The 17,229-nt window shown below is 41.2% G+C and overlaps 1 protein-coding gene and 1 long non-coding RNA gene across 6 annotated transcripts in view; both read left to right on the top strand.

Annotated features, from left to right (window-relative positions):
* Nucleotides 1-17,229, top strand: part of LOC113569146 (NACHT, LRR and PYD domains-containing protein 3-like) — a 62,595-nt gene that overhangs the window by 17,306 nt on the left and 28,060 nt on the right. For all 5 annotated transcript variants that reach the window (XM_081712937.1, XM_081712941.1, XM_081712938.1 and 2 more), the window contains 2 exons: nt 7,510-7,680; nt 10,506-10,676. In XM_081712937.1, the coding sequence (XP_081569063.1) occupies nt 7,510-7,680; nt 10,506-10,676 (342 nt within the window). The remainder of the gene's footprint in view (nt 1-7,509; nt 7,681-10,505; nt 10,677-17,229) is intronic.
* On the top strand, nt 10,845-17,011 carry LOC118241465 (uncharacterized). Its single transcript, XR_014123342.1, has 2 exons — nt 10,845-11,835; nt 16,176-17,011. It is a non-coding gene; the product is annotated as an uncharacterized LOC118241465 (long non-coding RNA).

Raw genomic sequence — 17,229 nt, 5'->3', positions numbered from 1 at the left:
ATATTCTTATCCTGTAATACTTTAAATCCACCTTCTCCTCCTGCTACTATTTTAATATGTCCATAATATGTACGCTCTCTACTGCTGTAACTGTAACTCGCGATAGCCACATCAAGACAAATCGTTTTTACAGACAAAACATAGAACATTTATCTCTTAGTGCTGTTTTAGCTCTACTATTCTTCTCTTTCTTCTCTTTTATTCTGTCTTCTCTTTTATTCTCTTTCTTCTTTTATTCTTTACTCTTTTTTGTTATTTTTTGTTATTTTATCAGTCTATTCTCACTCTATGGACACTCTCAGTCAGTTCTTAGTCTGCACTTTTAAGACACCCAAGACCTACTACAAAACTCTGTGGACAAGGTCTTAATGCCACCTATGCAGAATGTTTCAAACAGGACTTCTGCTTACCTGTAACAGTGCACATGTGTGGATTCAGACCCTGGTCACAGAACAACGCAGCTCTGGGTCATCTATCAGCTGGTGCTGATAACCCTACTGCTGACGGTGTGGGTCCATTTGAAGAGAATAGCCTGTCCCGTCATTATTCTGAGCTCAATGTTACAAACAAGGCATAGTCCAGAATATGTCTAACAGTCACACACAACACACATTTTTATACAGTTTTCAGAAGTGATTATGTAATCATCACAACTTTTTTATATACTACAGTTTGAAATCTCCACCACTATGTTCAAACATACATTATTAAATATATGCAAATTGAGATCCATCATTATGCAAGTTAAACTTGACACCATTATATCCAATTGGAAAATTTCCTCTTTTTTTATTTAAACAAAGATGATCTCAACTCACACCACCAAACACCTGCAAGATGATGTTGCAGGTCAATATCACTCTGCCCTTGTGGTAAGATAACGAACCTTGCTTAGCCACAGAACTCTCAAAGAGGCTTTCAAGTCTATTAAAAACAGATCTTTTCCAGCACTAATAAAGTTATTTCTCACAGGAACAGTTCAGAGTAATCTGCCTTAGACCTGTACAGAATAATTGTATAAATAAAGTAATAAATCATTTATATAAAAATGTTATGGGGTATCTTAAGGTCAGAGGCCTTTTTGAGTCTGCACGTGCAGAACAGAGGCTCTGAAACAGGTGGTTTCAAGGCTTCTGTACAAGTCAAAGGCAGATTACTCTGAACTGCTCCTATGAGAAATAGCTTCATTAGTATTGGGAAAGATCTCTGCTTTTAAAAGACTTGAAAGCCTCTCTGAGAGTTCTGTATCTAAGCAAGGTTCATTATCTTACCACAAGGCCAGAGTGATACTGACCCGCAACATCATCTTGCAGGTGTTTGGTGGTGTGAGTTGAGATCATCTTTATTTAAAAAAATGAAAATCTTCCAATGGGATATAATGGTGTCAAGTTTAATTTGCATAATGATGGATCTCAATTTGCATATATTGAATAATGTATGTTTGAACATAGTGGTGGAGATTTCAAACACTAGTATGTTAATAAGGTGGGGCGATTACATAATCACTTCTGAAAACTGTATAAAAATGTGTGTTGTGTGTGATTGTTAGATATTCTCCGGACTATGCCAGATTTGTAGGTAATGTAATAAATACTGGACCAGCTATTCTCTTCCATTAATTTTTGAGTCTCCATCTTTATTTTCTATTTAAAGTGTACTTCATAAATTTACTGGAATGTGGGAAAAATCTAGGAACCACACTAGCTAGCTAATCAATGTTACCAAAACTAATTCCAGGTGACTAGCAACCGCTGTTGGATCTCCACAGGAAATTCTAGTCAGACTGATTCATCTGACACTGTTCATCTCGAAATGTTTCACTCGATTTATAATTGTGTAACTTTCTACATATTTTATATTATGGTCTGAAGTCCTCTCAGAAATCAGTTTATTAGCTCCAGCTTTATCTAGCTAGCTACATATGAACATTACAGGGAAGTAACCATTCACTAACTCTGCTCTCACTAGCAAGAATTTTTTGTAGAAAGTGCCCAAGTTAACTAGATATATTTTTTTTCTGTCAGATTTTGCGTCAATTTCTTGTCCACTTGGATTATTCAGTGTTCTTATGTCTCTCTTCAAAATTAATCTGGAAGCATCTGTTCCTCAATGACAGTGTTTAAACATAATATTTATTTATGATTTATTCAAATTGATTTCATTTTTGTACATCCTCACTGCAAATTTGGTCTTAAATTACATTGGAAGTTGTATTAAAAAGTCTTACATCTGAATTGGGGGTGCCTGCAGACATCCCATCACACTCTGTGTGTGTGTGTGTGTGGGGGGGGGGGGGTATATTTGTGTTCACATCCGATATTTTGTGTCAGGTAGATCGAAAAGTTGATTAATTCTCTGATAATTTGATTTGCTTATTAAAATAATTGGTATCCAGTTCCCCATAAACATTAGTATAACTATCTGTGATTCTAGTTATTTGTTAGCTTTAGTTTAGCTAAATAATTGTTTAGATAAAAGTCTTGGGTAAATGGTGAATCACTTCAATTAAACCTTCTGGAGGATTACGTGGATAATAACATAGTAATCAGGGATTAGCCACCGTGGCTAATGTTGATTCCTTCATATGTATTTGAATCCATTTGATACAGAATAAGGAGGATGCTGTTAATAGTAGTGCTAGCTAATGAGATACCTACAGCCTAATAGTATCTAGACCAGTGTGCAAATATATATGTATGATATGTATGATATATATGTGCATATATATTAGTGAGAAAGTGCAGAACACTTCATCCTTCCTAACACATTGACCTGTTTGTCAGTGTTCCATAGATACTTAAAGTTGTGGTGGACCATTTCTAATTTTGTAAAGTATATTTGATGTATTTGGTTAAATGTTTCACATTCATTGAGAAAGTGTAGCTCTGTCTCTACAGTGTCTTTGTTACACTGATGTCTTATATTGGCTGGTCTGGACCGCCAGGCTGTGTTAACTGAGTTTGGACTTTGTCAACATGGTTCTGTGTTTAATATCGGTCACTTTGAGCAGGTCGTCTGCTACAGTGTTCTGTTTCTTAGCCAGTTAATACTGCATTTTACTTTGTACTTGTGTTTGTGTGTTCCAGTGGGTGATGTAGTTTTGTTTTTGAAGTGATATAATTTGGCTTGATCTGATTGTTTGTATTTCAGTGATTTTCTAATTTCAGAGGAATTATGAATTTTGACAGATCTGATTTCTACCAGATAGTGATTCCACCTGAATCTCCCTCTTTTAATGTCAGGGAGTGTAACAGCAGGGAGGAGGATTTCCTTGTAGTTTAAAGGACAGTGAGTCACCGAATCAGATTTACATCAGATTTACATCAGGTTTCATGGAGATTTATAATGTCTTTATCTTTTGTGTTATTTGTGAATTCAGTGTTTATACTTTTGCACCCAAACAGGGATGATTTTATACCTTGAATGTTCCATAGAGAGACAGTTAATGGTTTCATTATTTAAATGAAGTATGAAAGGAAAAACACAAATACAAACAGATTCAAAGTGAGATAAACCTGTAAAAGTGAAGGATTATGTTGTTATTATATGTACAAATATGTACAATTCATGTATATAAACATACATATTAAGATGGTGTAATGACTAACCTATAAACAGCGATGTTTATTTATTTGTCTATTTATTTATTAAATCATTTATCTATTTATTTGTTGATTAATGAATTGTGAATTAGCTCAGCAGTCTGTTGCATATGAGTTTGAGCATCTGTGTGATCTCTCCATCTCTGTAGTGTTTGTGGAGGGTGGAGTTTGTACTACAGAGGCGTAGGTCTGCTGTTTGGGCTGTGTTTTGGGGGTGGGTGTTGATGGCAGGTGTACTTTACTGTGGATGGCTTGCTGGGCAGCTGGCAGAGATGCTCACAGTGTCCTTGTGCAGGTGGACGTGGTCATGAAGGCTGTGGATGCTGAGGTTGGAGTGATGTGCCAGGTGCACATTAGCCAACAGTGCATATTCACAGGAGATCTCTGCATTTATCTTGTGGATTGTAGCTGGATGGAAGTCTCTACTGGGCAGGATGGTAGAGATGGTAATTTTGGAGGAGGGGAAGGTCTCTGTGGAGGTCTGTGCTACTCTTCTTACACACTCTGCTACTCTCTTGCTTTGCCCTCAAGTCATTCTGGATAATGAGGTGGCTTGGATAACCTGAGATGGCATGTGTAAGAAGCTGGAGGGCATTGCTGGTTCGGGAACACCAAACTTTTGCAACTTTAGATCCTGGGAAAAGCTGTTCCTCGTTTAAGAATTTTCCATTAAAATCAATTAAAATGACTATGCCTGCATCTGGAGGAATATTTGTATTGGGTTTTTTATCTGAATGAGTGTGGATGGACCGGATGGGGCTCAGTGTGGCAGTCTGTGGTTCAGAGTTGATTTAGTGTTGCTCTGCAGAATCAGGTCTGCTGGTTGGCTTTTAGTCTCTGTAGCTCCTCCTTCAGGGTGATCATGGTATTGTCCCTGAGCTGTACTTTCTCTCTGACTGCACTGAGCTCCCTCCTGAGAGCCGCTATGTCCTTCTGGGGCGCCAACACTTCTCCGCTCAGTTCCAGCAGTGAGTTTTTAACTGGTCCAGCTGATCTTTGAGATGCTGGGAGGGTTCGTTGGATGGTGGGTTGGACAGAAGAAGATGTTTGAATTCTATTGTCTCAGCTTCCTGGAGAGAAAGACTTTCTCTTTGCTGGAATACTGTGATCTCCATTTGTCTGTGTTGTGCTGGTCTGGCCTGTGTTGTGCTGGTCTGTGAGGTGTTTTCCCGTCCCTCCCCTGAACCCTGGACTACGTGGCTACTAGTCTCCTCCTCCTAAGTTACTCTCTCAGTCTCTGCTGCTGCTCTGATAAAGGTAAAGTTTTCCTGAACACAGCAGAGGTCTCACTGCCTTGAAACATGATGGTGCCGTTGTGATATAAACGTTCACAGTTAGGATGATGTTATCCTCATCTTCATCTTCAATAACTACCTGTCTTCCATTACATATGCCCCTTTTTATGTGTGGCTTTATGTGTGACAACCCTGTGCCAGGCTTCACTGTATTCTGTATATAACAGCAGACTGGTGATGGTGGTTTGGTTCAATGTATTCTGTATATAACAGGAGACTGGTGATGGTGGTTTTGTTCACTGTATTCTGTATATAACAGGAGACTGGTGATGGTGGTTTGGTTCAATGTATTCTGTATATAACAGGAGACTGGTGATGGTGGTTTTGTTCACTGTATTCTGTATATAACAGGAGACTGGTGATGGTGGTTTGGTTCACTGTATTAGTTACTAGCTACAATAGCAAAGGAGCTACTTTTTGGACGAATCAAGTATTAAAATGTGGGGTTTATGTTCTTACCTTGATATTCCCTGAAAGAAGGCTTGAATGTAAATTATCCTTTTATGTTTCATGTAATTTTGCCCGACTTCCTTGGCTTTATCCGTAGATTTGTCCTTAGCTGCAAGATGCTACTGTTCCACTCCTGTTAGCTGCTGTGTGTTTGGATGGTTTCTTGTGTTGTTGAGAAATTTCATCAAAATTGTTGTTCTCTTGTTTCTTACTTGAAAGTTGAGTTGTTGTTTTTTTTATCTCTTTACTAATTTACTTTGGTTTATCACATTTTAAAACCCCTGTACTTGTAAGAATCTTAAGTGCTCCAGTTAAACTTGATAGTTAAACATGACAATACTTTGTCTTATCTGTGTGTGTGTGTGCGAGAGAGAGAGAGACAGAACTATTATCTATGTGTGTGTGGGATAGAGAGAAACAGAACTATTATCTGTGTCTCTGTGAGAGAGAGAGAGAGAGAGAGAGAGAGAGAGAGAGAACTATTATTTGTGTGTGAGAGAGAGACAGAACTATTGTTTGTGTGTGTGTGTGTCTGTGTGTGTGTATGAGAGTGAGAGAGAGAGAGAGAGAGAGACAGACAGAACTATTAGGTGTGTGTGTGTGTGTGTGTGTGTGTGCATCAGAGAGATGGAGAGAGAGAGAGAGAGAGAGAGAGAGAGAGAGAGAGAGAGAGAGAGAAACTTATCAGTGTATGTGTGAATTAGAGAGATAGAAGTATTGTGTGTGTGTGTGTGTGTCAAATAGAGAGAGAGAGAGAACTATTTATGTGTTTGCGTGAAAAAGAGAAAGACAGAACTATTATCGGTGTGTGTGTGTGTGTGAGAGAGAGACAGACAGATCTATTATTTGTGTGTGTGTCTGTTTATGTGTGTGAACGAGAGAGAGAGACAGAAAAATCTATTTTGTGTGTGTGAGAGAGAAAAACAGAAGTATTGTGTGTGTGTGTGTGTGTGTGTGTGTGTGTGTGTGTGTGTGTGTGTGTGTGTGTGTGTGTGTGTCTGTGTGTCTGTGTGTGTGAAAGAGAGCGTGGAAGAGATAGAGCAGCCTGACTGACTGACTGACTGACTGACTGACTGGGGTCTGCCTCTCACACACCTGACTGACTTATGGTGTCTACCTCAAACATATACCTGACTGACTGATGGTGTCTGAGTCACACACATCTGACTGACTGATGGGGTCTGCCTCACACACACCTGACTGAATGATGATGTCTGCCTCACACACACCTGACTGACTTATGGTGTCTACCTCAAACATACACCTGACTGACTGATGGGGTCTGAGTCACACACATCTGACTGACTGATGGGTTCTGCCTCACACACACCTGACTGAATGATGATGTCTGCCTCACACACACCTGACTGACTGATGGTGTCTACCTCAAACAAACACCTGACTGACTGATGGGGTCTGCCTCACACACCTGACTGACTGATGGGGTCCCTGACTCAGCTATTAAGCCTCCAGGATTCTCGGTGCACCACAAAGACAGAACTCGGGACCTCACTGGGAAAAGCAAAGGCAGAGGAGAATGTTTCATGATCAGTGACTCAAAGTGTGAGCACAGGAATGTAAACACTAGTAAAAGATTCTGCTCTCTGCATTCTGTCTAATCAATACTGCAGTGTTCATTCCTCCATAATCACTATTGCAGTGTTTATTCCTTCATAATCACTACTGCAATGTTTCATCCTCCATAATCACTACTGCAGTGTTTATTCCTCTATAATCACTACTCTGCTTGTCTTCCAACAATATTTTCTGTTTGTATATTAGTGTGTTTGTATTTGTGAAACATTGAATGAGATCTGTGTTGTTCTGTTTCCTGTTATGGTGTTAGGGGTGGGATATTTTGATACTTGGACTCTGATTATGGTAATTGCCATTCACTGACTTATGAACCAAACATTCATTATTTGGTCACTTGTCTTAGGTTGCTAATGAATGTTATTTGTCATGTCTTTGTCCATTTTGTCTTTGATGAAGACATGGTAATGTTGAAATGTTGATGTGTTTGTAAAATTAAAAGGCTGAAAATGTATCAGTGTGTTCCAGACCTTTCAAGCTCTTCTTTCCATTTCTGTTAGCAGTTCAGATCTTTTAATTCATCATCCTCTGACTGAACTACATTATTTACTGTATTTACTCATTTATAGACTATCTGGCTGTGGTCTCAATGAAGAGTCTTGCAAATCTCTCACATCAGTTCTACAAACAGAAAACTCACTGAGAGAGCTGGAGATGAATAATAATGACCTGCAGAATTCAGGAGTGGAGCAGCTCTGTGCTGGACTGAAGAGTTCACACTGTAAACTGGAGATTCTCAGGTGAGTTTCTGTGACTGTTTTTGAATGTAAATAAAGATCCATTCTAAAAAGGTCAGTGTCTACTCCATTATTGTACAGTATTAAACAAACATTGCCAGGCAAGGCAATGCAAGGAAATTTACACTTTTATATTATAAAGTTCTCTTCTTTAAATATTTCTAAATATAGTTTTCTGTTGAAACCTTGCTGCATTTCATTAAATGATCACACTGTGGAGACAAAGAGTTACATCTGTGATGCATGAGCAGATTTTCAAGTCTATAAGAGAAATATAACATTGTAAAGAGAAGACCCAGATGAGTCCTTGTCCACATGTACAGGTGTATTTATTACAATGCTGTTTCAACTAGGCACTTTGGTATTTTGTCCACAAGCTGCATCTTTGGTCACCTGAGCACAGAAATTTTGCAAAATGTCTTACAGGATGAATATATTCAGAAACTCCAACAACAGTGTTGTAAAATGAAGTGTTCTAATGTAAGATTTTCACTGAGTGATTTTATCTAGTTTATGTATGGAAAAACTGTGAACATCAGTCTTTCTAATCTCTCTGCAAATAAAAGCCCTTAAAGTCTTAATGAAAACATTTAAAGCTGAACCATTGGGGTTCTAGACACATTACAGGACACTTACAATCACACATGATTCCCTTGTGTTTTTGGGTGGGAGACCCTGTTCTCATTATGATTTACACCGTGTGTTCAACACATGTTGAGGTGAGCTGAACTGACAGCCATGCTGGAGGAAAGAACGCAACAAGTTAATATTCATTCAATAGAACTGAAAAGTTTATTGGTTATTACTTAAGTTAAACCTGTGATCTCTCTCAACGAGTGTTTTTATGGAACATTTAGCTGGCTAATATTAGTAACCTTAAGCTTGCCAAGTTACAGTATATTGTTGGTTACTACACCTAGATACCTCACGCTAACGTCATATTAGCTTGACTTAGGAGTGAATGTTGGATGCTAATTTTTTCATCAAACCAGAGACATCAAACTAAAATAGAACAGTGATGGTAGAAGACGTGGAGTCAGCAGAGAGAGAAACTGAGCAGACAGCTGACAGTAAACTCAGGACATCTGAACACAGTAGTGAGGAACAATGTTCAGCACTGGACGAGTGAACCTGTGGACTTAATTACAAGAGAGAAAAAAAGACACACAAGACACAGTAATCAGTAATCAGGAGATTAGGAGGAGAGAAGGAGTGAAGTGTGTGTGTGTGTGTGTGTGTGTGTGTGTGTGTGTGTGTGTGTGTGTGTGTGTGTGTGTGTGTGTGTGAAAGAGAGCGAGGAAGAGAGAGAGCAGCAGAATTATTATCTGTGTGTGTGTGTCTCTGAAATAGAGAAAGAGAGAGACATACAGTTCTATTGTGTGTGTGTGTGTGGGGGGGTGAAATAGAGAGAGAGAGAGAGAGAGATCTATTATTTGTATGTGTGAGAGACAGAACTATTATCTGTGTTTGTGTGTGTCTGTGTGCATGTGAGAAACAGAGAGAGACATAACTATTATTTGTGTGTGTGTGTGTGTGTGTGTGTGTCTGTGTGTGTGTGTGTGTGTGTGTGTGTGTGTGTGTGTGTGTGTGTGTGTGTGTGTGTGTCTGAAATAGAGAGAGACAGAGAGAAAGAGGCAGATCTATTTTTTGTCTATGAGAGAGAGACAGAAGTAGTGTGTGTGTGTGTGTGTGTGTGTGTTGTGTTGTGTGTGTGTGTGTGTGTGTGTGTGTGTGTGTGTGTGTGTGTATGTGAAAGAGAGTGAGGAAGAGATAGAGTAGCCTGACTGACTGATGGGGTCTGAGTCACACACACCTGACTAAGTGATGGGGTCTGCCTCATACACAACTGATTGACTGATGGGGTCTGCCTCACACACACCTGACGGACTGATGGGGACCCTCACACAGCTATTAAGTCTCCAGGATTCTCGGTGCACCACACAGACAGAACTCAGGACCTCACTGGGAAAAGCAAAGGCAGAGGAGAATGTTCCATGATCAATGATTCTGCTCTCTGCATTCTGTCCAATCAATACTGCAGTGTTCATCCTACCATCATTACTACTGCAGTGTTCATCCTACCATCATTACTACTGCAGTGTTCATACACTAATATTCACTACTGCAATGTTCATTCCTCCATAATCAATACTGCAGTTTTCATTATTCCATAGTCACAACTGCAATGTTTATTTCTACATAATCACTCCTGCAGTGTTAATTTCTCCATAACAAATACTACAGTGATTATTCCACCATAATCAATACAGTGGTGTTTATTCCTCCATAATCACTACTGCAATATTCATTCCTTCATAATCAATACTACAGTGTTCATTCCTCCATAATCACTACTGCAGTGTTCATTCCTCCATAATCACTGCTGCAGTGTTAATTCCTCTATAATCACTACTCTGCGTGTCTTCCAATAATATTTTTGTATATTAGTGTGTTTGTATTTGTGAAACATCGAATGAGATCTATGTTGTTCTGTTTCCTGTTATGGTGTTAGGGGTGGGATATTTTGATATTTGGACTCTGATTATGGTAACTGCCATTCACTGACTTATGAACCAACCATCCATTATTTGGTCACCTGTCTTAGGTTGCTAATGAATGTTATTTGTCATGTCTTTGTCCATTTTGTCTTTGATGAAGACACAGTAGTGTTGAAATGTTGCTGTGTTTGTAAAATTAAAAGGCTGAAAATGTATCAGTGTGTTCCAGACCTTTCAAGCTCTTCTTTACATTTTTATTAGCAGTTCAGATCTTTTAATTCATCATCCTCTGACTGAACTACATTATTTACTGTATTTACTCATTTATAGACTATCTGGCTGTGGTCTCAATGAAGAGTCTTGCAAATCTCTCACATCAGTTCTACAAACAGAAAACTCACTGAGAGAGCTGGAGATGAATAATAATGACCTGCAGAATTCAGGAGTGGAGCAGCTCTGTGCTGGACTGAAGAGTTCACACTGTAAACTGGAGATTCTCAGGTGAGTTTCTGTGACTATTTTTGAATGTAAATAAAGAGCCATTTTAAAAAGGTCAGTATCAACTCCCTTATAGTACAGTATTAAACAAACATTGCCAGGCAAGGCAATAAAAGGAAATTTACACTTTTATATTATATTTTAAAGTTGTCATCTTTAAATATTTCTAAATATAGTTTTCTGTTGAAACCTTGCTGCATTTTATTAAATGACCACACTGTGGAGACAAAGAGTTACATCTGTCATGCATGAGCAGATTTTCAAGTCTAAAAGAGAAATATAACATTGTAAAGAGAAGACCCAGATGAGTCCTTGTCCACATGTACAGGTGTATTTATTGCAATGCTGCTTCAACTAGGCTCTTTGGCATTTTGTCCACAAGCTGCATTTTTGGTCACCTGAGAGCAGAAATTTAGCAAAATGTATTTTACAATCACACATGATTCCCTTGTGTTTTTGGGTGGGAGACCCCATTCTCATTATGATTTATACCATGTGTTCAACACATGTTGAGGTGAGCTGAACTGATAACCGTGCTGGAGGAAAGAGCTCCACTGAAAGAATGTCACTGTAGCTTGTAAAGGAAATGCTACATGCTTCGGTGATTCACATACAGTCAGTAGTATTATGTTCTCCAGGGAAAAATGCTTATGCAAGCAAAGAACGTTAAGGGAGTGTGACTATAGATCAGATAAACAGGAACTGTCTATCTTGTTTTACTACACTGCCTGCAAAGAAGAAACGACACCCAAGCAGACCGTTACCAACTGGCCTGAAGAGATAAGCAACGCTTAAAGCTGATTGGTCAGAGCATACAGCCAGAATTGTATATTAAGCAACGCTCTGTATGCTCGGGGCTCCTCTCAGCAGTGAGCCCCACAATCTGTGGAATCTTTCTTTTCTATTAAAACCTTTTTACTTATTATCCACATCTGACTCCCCATTTCATTGAATTTCCACCACAGAATTTGGCGTTGTTGGCAGGATCAGCGAGAGACACCATGCGGAGCAAGCAGTGACTAAACTTCGAGGACGCTCCTCAGAGAGAAAACTGAGCTGGAAAAAAGAGGGAAACCCACAAGAATACGGGAAAGTACCTAACCAGGGAGTGACGTCCCGCTTGACTCCGGTGGTGTGCTCCGCCTGATCTAACGAACAGAAAGTAAGTGGTGAAGTTCAGTAATTCAATCCTAGAAGAAAGTGACATAGTGATCCGCCTGAGTCTACCCTGGGGTGGGTCTTTAAAGTAGCATAGTATATGAGATACTAGGGCTTAAAAATAGGGTCAAGAGGACTCCGGAGTCTGGGACTCTGCCAGCCTAAGAGAATAGACACACTGAGTAGACGTACTAGTGTAAGAAATAGGCCCGGGCCGACAGAACACCCCACAGGAAAAGGAGTGGACTCAGTGTAGTAGCACGATTTGCTGGAGCAGAACTAATCCAGATTGGGGGTAGGTGGTGTGGATAATAAGATAAGAATAGGAAAATTGTAGAGAGTAGGTAAGTTTCCTTTGTTCTTTTGTTACCTGGGCACAAAAAAAAACAAAACAAAACAAAAAAAATTTATCATTATTATTATTATTATTATTATTATTATTATTATTATGATGGGTGCGGGCAACAGTAAGGAGTACGAGTTCAGTAAAGACAAGTTCTCCGGTAGCCTATTCTTTCAAATGAATAAGGACTACCGGGAACATGTAAACAAACACGTCCCATTTTGGATTAAATATTACGGTTTTAATGCCTCAGGGACTCTAAGTGTTGCATATCTGTTAAAATTAATTGAAAGAGTTAAGGTCAAGCCTAGGGAAGCTGATAAGAAAGTGTGGAAATATTTTGATGAGAACAGTGAAGACATGCTGGAAAAGGCAAAAATGTGGTTAGAAGAAGCTGAGAAAAGGCAGAAGCAGCAGGTAGGGCATAGAAAATGTAATAATGAAGTGTCTCAGTGTGATTCCTTAGCTGATCCTGACCTCGATGCCGCCCCGCCGAGAGCCCCCCAGCTGATTCAGCAACCACAAGCACTAGCAAATCCACCTCCTTATCCCGAACCAGGGACTTCATCGCTAATATCAAAGCCATCTCCATATGACGAACCAAGACGACAACTGGAGGCAATAACCTCACCAGTGGCTCATCGCACTCGAAGTCACGCCACTATAAAGCCATCTGCAGTGCCTGAGGTAGGCTATGCCCCACAGTTGCCGATGGTGGAAGTGTCGGGACCTGAGGGAGTGATTATGGTCCACCGTCACTGGACTGCAGACGACATCATGAAAGCGGCCGACGGCCTGAGCAAGCCAGGTGACATCGGCGGACGACACTTCGGACAAGAACTGATGGCATTCGTGCAGTCCTGCAGACCAACTCAGGCTGAACTGAGACGGTTGTTGATGATTCGACTCAGACCACAGTATAACCGCATTGACAAAAACTGGGTGGATGGAGATGTCCATCTCCACCTGCCTGAGTGGAAATGCACCACCCCAGGGCCAACAGGACCTGAATGGCCCATATAGAGAAATGATTAGAGGACTGATCGAAAGGGTGGAAACAGCCTATCCAACCACCATCAACACCGACATGATAGCAGCATGCAAACAGAGAGATGACGAACCCGTCACTGACTTTCTCGTCCGTCTGACGCATGTCCACACTGACCATTGTGGTATTGACACACCAGCACAACGAGCAGCAGGACCTGGAGAAGTAGGGGCATGGGAAGCTCATCTGAGAAACAGCTTCCTAATGAACATGAGAAAAGAAATCAGCGATCTGATTAGAAAAAACTGCATAGGCTACAGCAGAGCTCCCCTATCTACTATTGAGGAGCATGCCAAGCATCATGAGACAATCCTGGGGAAGAAAGACGCCAGACGAGAGCGTCAACAAGCAGATACCACACACCAAGCGATGCTGACGAGGCTCCAGACGATGGGAGATCAAGGGGAAGGCCGCGGACGAGGAAGTAGTCGTGGCAGGGGACGTGGTCGCGGAAGAGGCAGAGGCAGAGGAAGAGGAAAAGGAGGGAAAACTGATTGGATGAAAGGACAGGAATGCTACAACTGTGGAAAGTTTGGACACTTTGCCAGAAACTGTCCGGAGGAGGATAACTCATACGACAGGGGCACAGACCAGGATCCCACAATCCATGAGTGACGGGCGGTGGAGAGGCAGGACAGCAGCGGACCACTGAGTGAAGACGGCAAAAGAGAAGTGACAAATTTAAATTACCAACTATTACAGCAGATTAGTAAAGGGCCAAGAGGCCTCCCCGAGGTAACTGTGAAAGTAGAGGGAAAAAATGTTAAGTTTTTGGTTGACAGTGGTGCCACCCACTCAGTGTTAAAAGAAGGTTTAATAGAATGTAGAATGAGACCAGGATATGGGATAACAGTAATTGGAGTGGGAGACCATCCCATTGATGAAAGGATGTCCGAGCCTCTCCAATGTAGTTTAGGAAACAGTCAATTTAAACATAGTTTTTTGGTGTCAGAAACCTGTCCAATTAATTTGTTAGCTAGAGATTTAATGTGTAAACTTGGGTGCACAATTAGCAGCAACCCAGAGGGGTTATTTGTTACATGGGAAACACCTACACAGGGAGTCCAGCTAGAGGCAGGAGTCCCTTTGTACGTGTATGAATTGCAGTGCACTGCTGGGGAAGTACTAACACATTTTATGACTGGAGTTACTAACACACTACCTGGTGAGCTGACAATTAAACAAAGTGACTCTATTCACTGCACAATGAAGGTCCATGACTGATGTGACGTTGATTTTGAACAGAAATTTGACTTAGGGGGCAGCGACAGTTTGATTATCACAGCCATAGCATGGGACTGCGAGTGGGCTGCGGGAGTGGTGCAGCTCTCAGATAAACAGAAATCTTTATATTCAATCTCACATGCAGCGCCTCATGTGTCGCTGGCTAGCGCACATGTTGACCCAGACTGGCAGAGAGTAGGGTTGTGGACAAAATGCATGTTGAGCGCAACTGATTAGATAAAAGAACCCCAGTGTGAAATTATGTACAGCCCGAGCATAGATGTGTGGAAAATGCCAACCCCGTATAGGCTAAATTGCAAAAGGGGGGTCGAGCTTGTAAGTCCAAATATGGTAATTATGGCAGCCTCTGTTACCCTCTCAGAGGAAGAGGAAGAGGAACTGAAAACAGTTCCTGCAGGGTTATGGGCACAGGGAAAAAATGATGTGGGCTTAATAAAAGGATGTGACCCTGTCCACATCACCCCAAAATCTGATTACAGACCACACCAGCACCAATTCCCTTTAAAACCAGAGGCAGTGGAGGGTCGGTATGCGTGGGGAGTAGCACATGACTTTGGGGCCATTTGGAGACATCGCAACTTTCTCACCAGCTCAGGAGCAAAGTTAAAGAACCACCGCCTAGTAGCAGAGCTGCTGGAAGCAATCCAACTACCAAAGGAAGTAGCAATCATAAAGTGTGCTGCACACACAAAAGCAGATGACAATGTGTCAAAGGGGAATGCTTATACGGATAAAGTAGCTCAACTCACAGCCTTACAACCGCTCCATACACAAATGGCACAAGCAGATACCGAAACCAGAATATCTACCAAAGATATCCAAAAACAAGCCACTCCACAAGATTATGTGAAATGAAAAAAAGGGGGGGTGTAAACAAATATGCGGGATATGAGTACACCCAGATATGAACAAACCATGTCTCCCCACAGCTTATATGAAAGGACTAATTGAAATTGCTCATGGGAGGAGTCACATGAGCAAAGGGGGGATAGTGGAGAGTATAACGAGACATTGGTATGCACCAGGAATAAACACACACACCCAAAAGTTTTGTTCCCGATGCTTGGTATGTGCACAAAACACACCACACGGAGACAATCATACCAAACACGCACCCGCCGGACACCCACCGCCCAGTGAGCCATTTCAACATTGGCAAATAGATTTTGTAGAACTAACACCAGCCGAAGGGAAGAGGTACATGCTTGTGTGTGTATGCATGTTTAGTAAGTGGGTGGAGGCCTTCCCAACGGGAAAACAAGATAGTGATGCAGTAGCAAAAGCACTACTGAGAGAAATTATTCCCCGGTGGGGGTTGCCACAACGAGTGTCCAGTGACAATGGGACACCCTTCGTACACGAAGGGCTAAAGGCTCTGACTAAATACTTATGGGTAGATATGAGAAAACACTGCAGCTATCAGCCTACTAGTGCAGGGGCAGTAGAACGGACAAACGGCACCATTAAAGGGGGTCTAGCTAAATTAATGCAGGAAACAGGCATGAAATGGGTAAAATGCCTTCCCCTCGTCCTATGGCAATGTCGAACCAGGCCGCAGGCGCGAACAGGGCTATCAGCTTTTGAGATAGTGTTTGGACGGCCTCCCAACACGGGGATAGGACCGCCCGATTGGGATACTAACCTGATCAATGAATCACTTTTGCAGTATTGTGTGTCTCTGCACAAATCTCTCTCCCATGTGTCTAAGCGGGTGAAGGCAGTCCTTCCCGAGGTGACGAATACTCCACTCCACACCCATCAACCAGGTGATTGGGTGCTGATAAAGGACTTCAGAAGGAAGCGGTGGAACCAGCCCAGGTGGAGAGAACCATTGCAAGTGCTACTGATGACTAACACCGCCGTCAAGACCGATGGAAGAGCGACGTGGGTGCATCACACGCATTGTAAAAAGGCACCAGAGGACACATACTATCATGCATCAGTGTCATTACATCTAAAGATTGGTGCATACAAAAGTATGGAGGAGTAGAATTGGACTACATGGTGGGCAGTTCTACTGCCTGGACTTTTGACTTATGTGACGTAATTAATTGTGCAGGAAAGAATTCATCATAACGCGGATATGACATACTTATGTTGGGACAAGGATGACTTCCAGCTAACTTCCATGTTTTTACCATAATAATTGAAGGTTTTAGTCAATGATTGTATGAGAATCAAAGGGGGGAAATGTAAAGGAAATGCTACATGCTTCGGTGATTCACATACAGTCAGTAGTATTATGTTCTCCAGGGAAAAATGCTTATGCAAGCAAAGAACGTTAAGGGAGTGTGACTATAGATCAGATAAACAGGAACTGTCTATCTTGTTTTACTACACTGCCTGCAAAGAAGAAACGACACCCAAGCAGACCGTTACCAACTGGCGTGAAGAGATAAGCAACGCTTAAAGCTAATTGGTCAGAGCATACAGCCAGAATTGTATATTAAGCAACGCTCTGTATGCTCGGAGCTCCTCTCGGTAGTGAGCCCCACACTCTGTGGAATCTTCCTTTTCTATTAAAACCTTTTTACTTATTATCCACATCTGACTCCCCGTTTCATTGAATTTCCACCACAACCTCCACAGATCTGCTGTAATGTCAGCTGTGTCCACTCTCACTGTTGCCCCAAAGGCCTGCTGACTTTTTTAGTTTTGTTTTTTTGTGTGTGTTAATGTAAATGGTTGATTTTAGTGAATAAATTAGTTGTGTGAAGTAGTGATATTGTGAGTCGAAGTTCTGATCCAACTAAAACAACATG

This window comes from Electrophorus electricus, chromosome 1 (genome assembly GCF_041902795.1).
Source record: "Electrophorus electricus isolate QZ-2024a chromosome 1, ASM4190279v1, whole genome shotgun sequence".
NCBI classification, from domain to species: domain Eukaryota; kingdom Metazoa; phylum Chordata; class Actinopteri; order Gymnotiformes; family Gymnotidae; genus Electrophorus; species Electrophorus electricus.
This window is presented reverse-complemented; position numbering and strand designations above follow the sequence as displayed.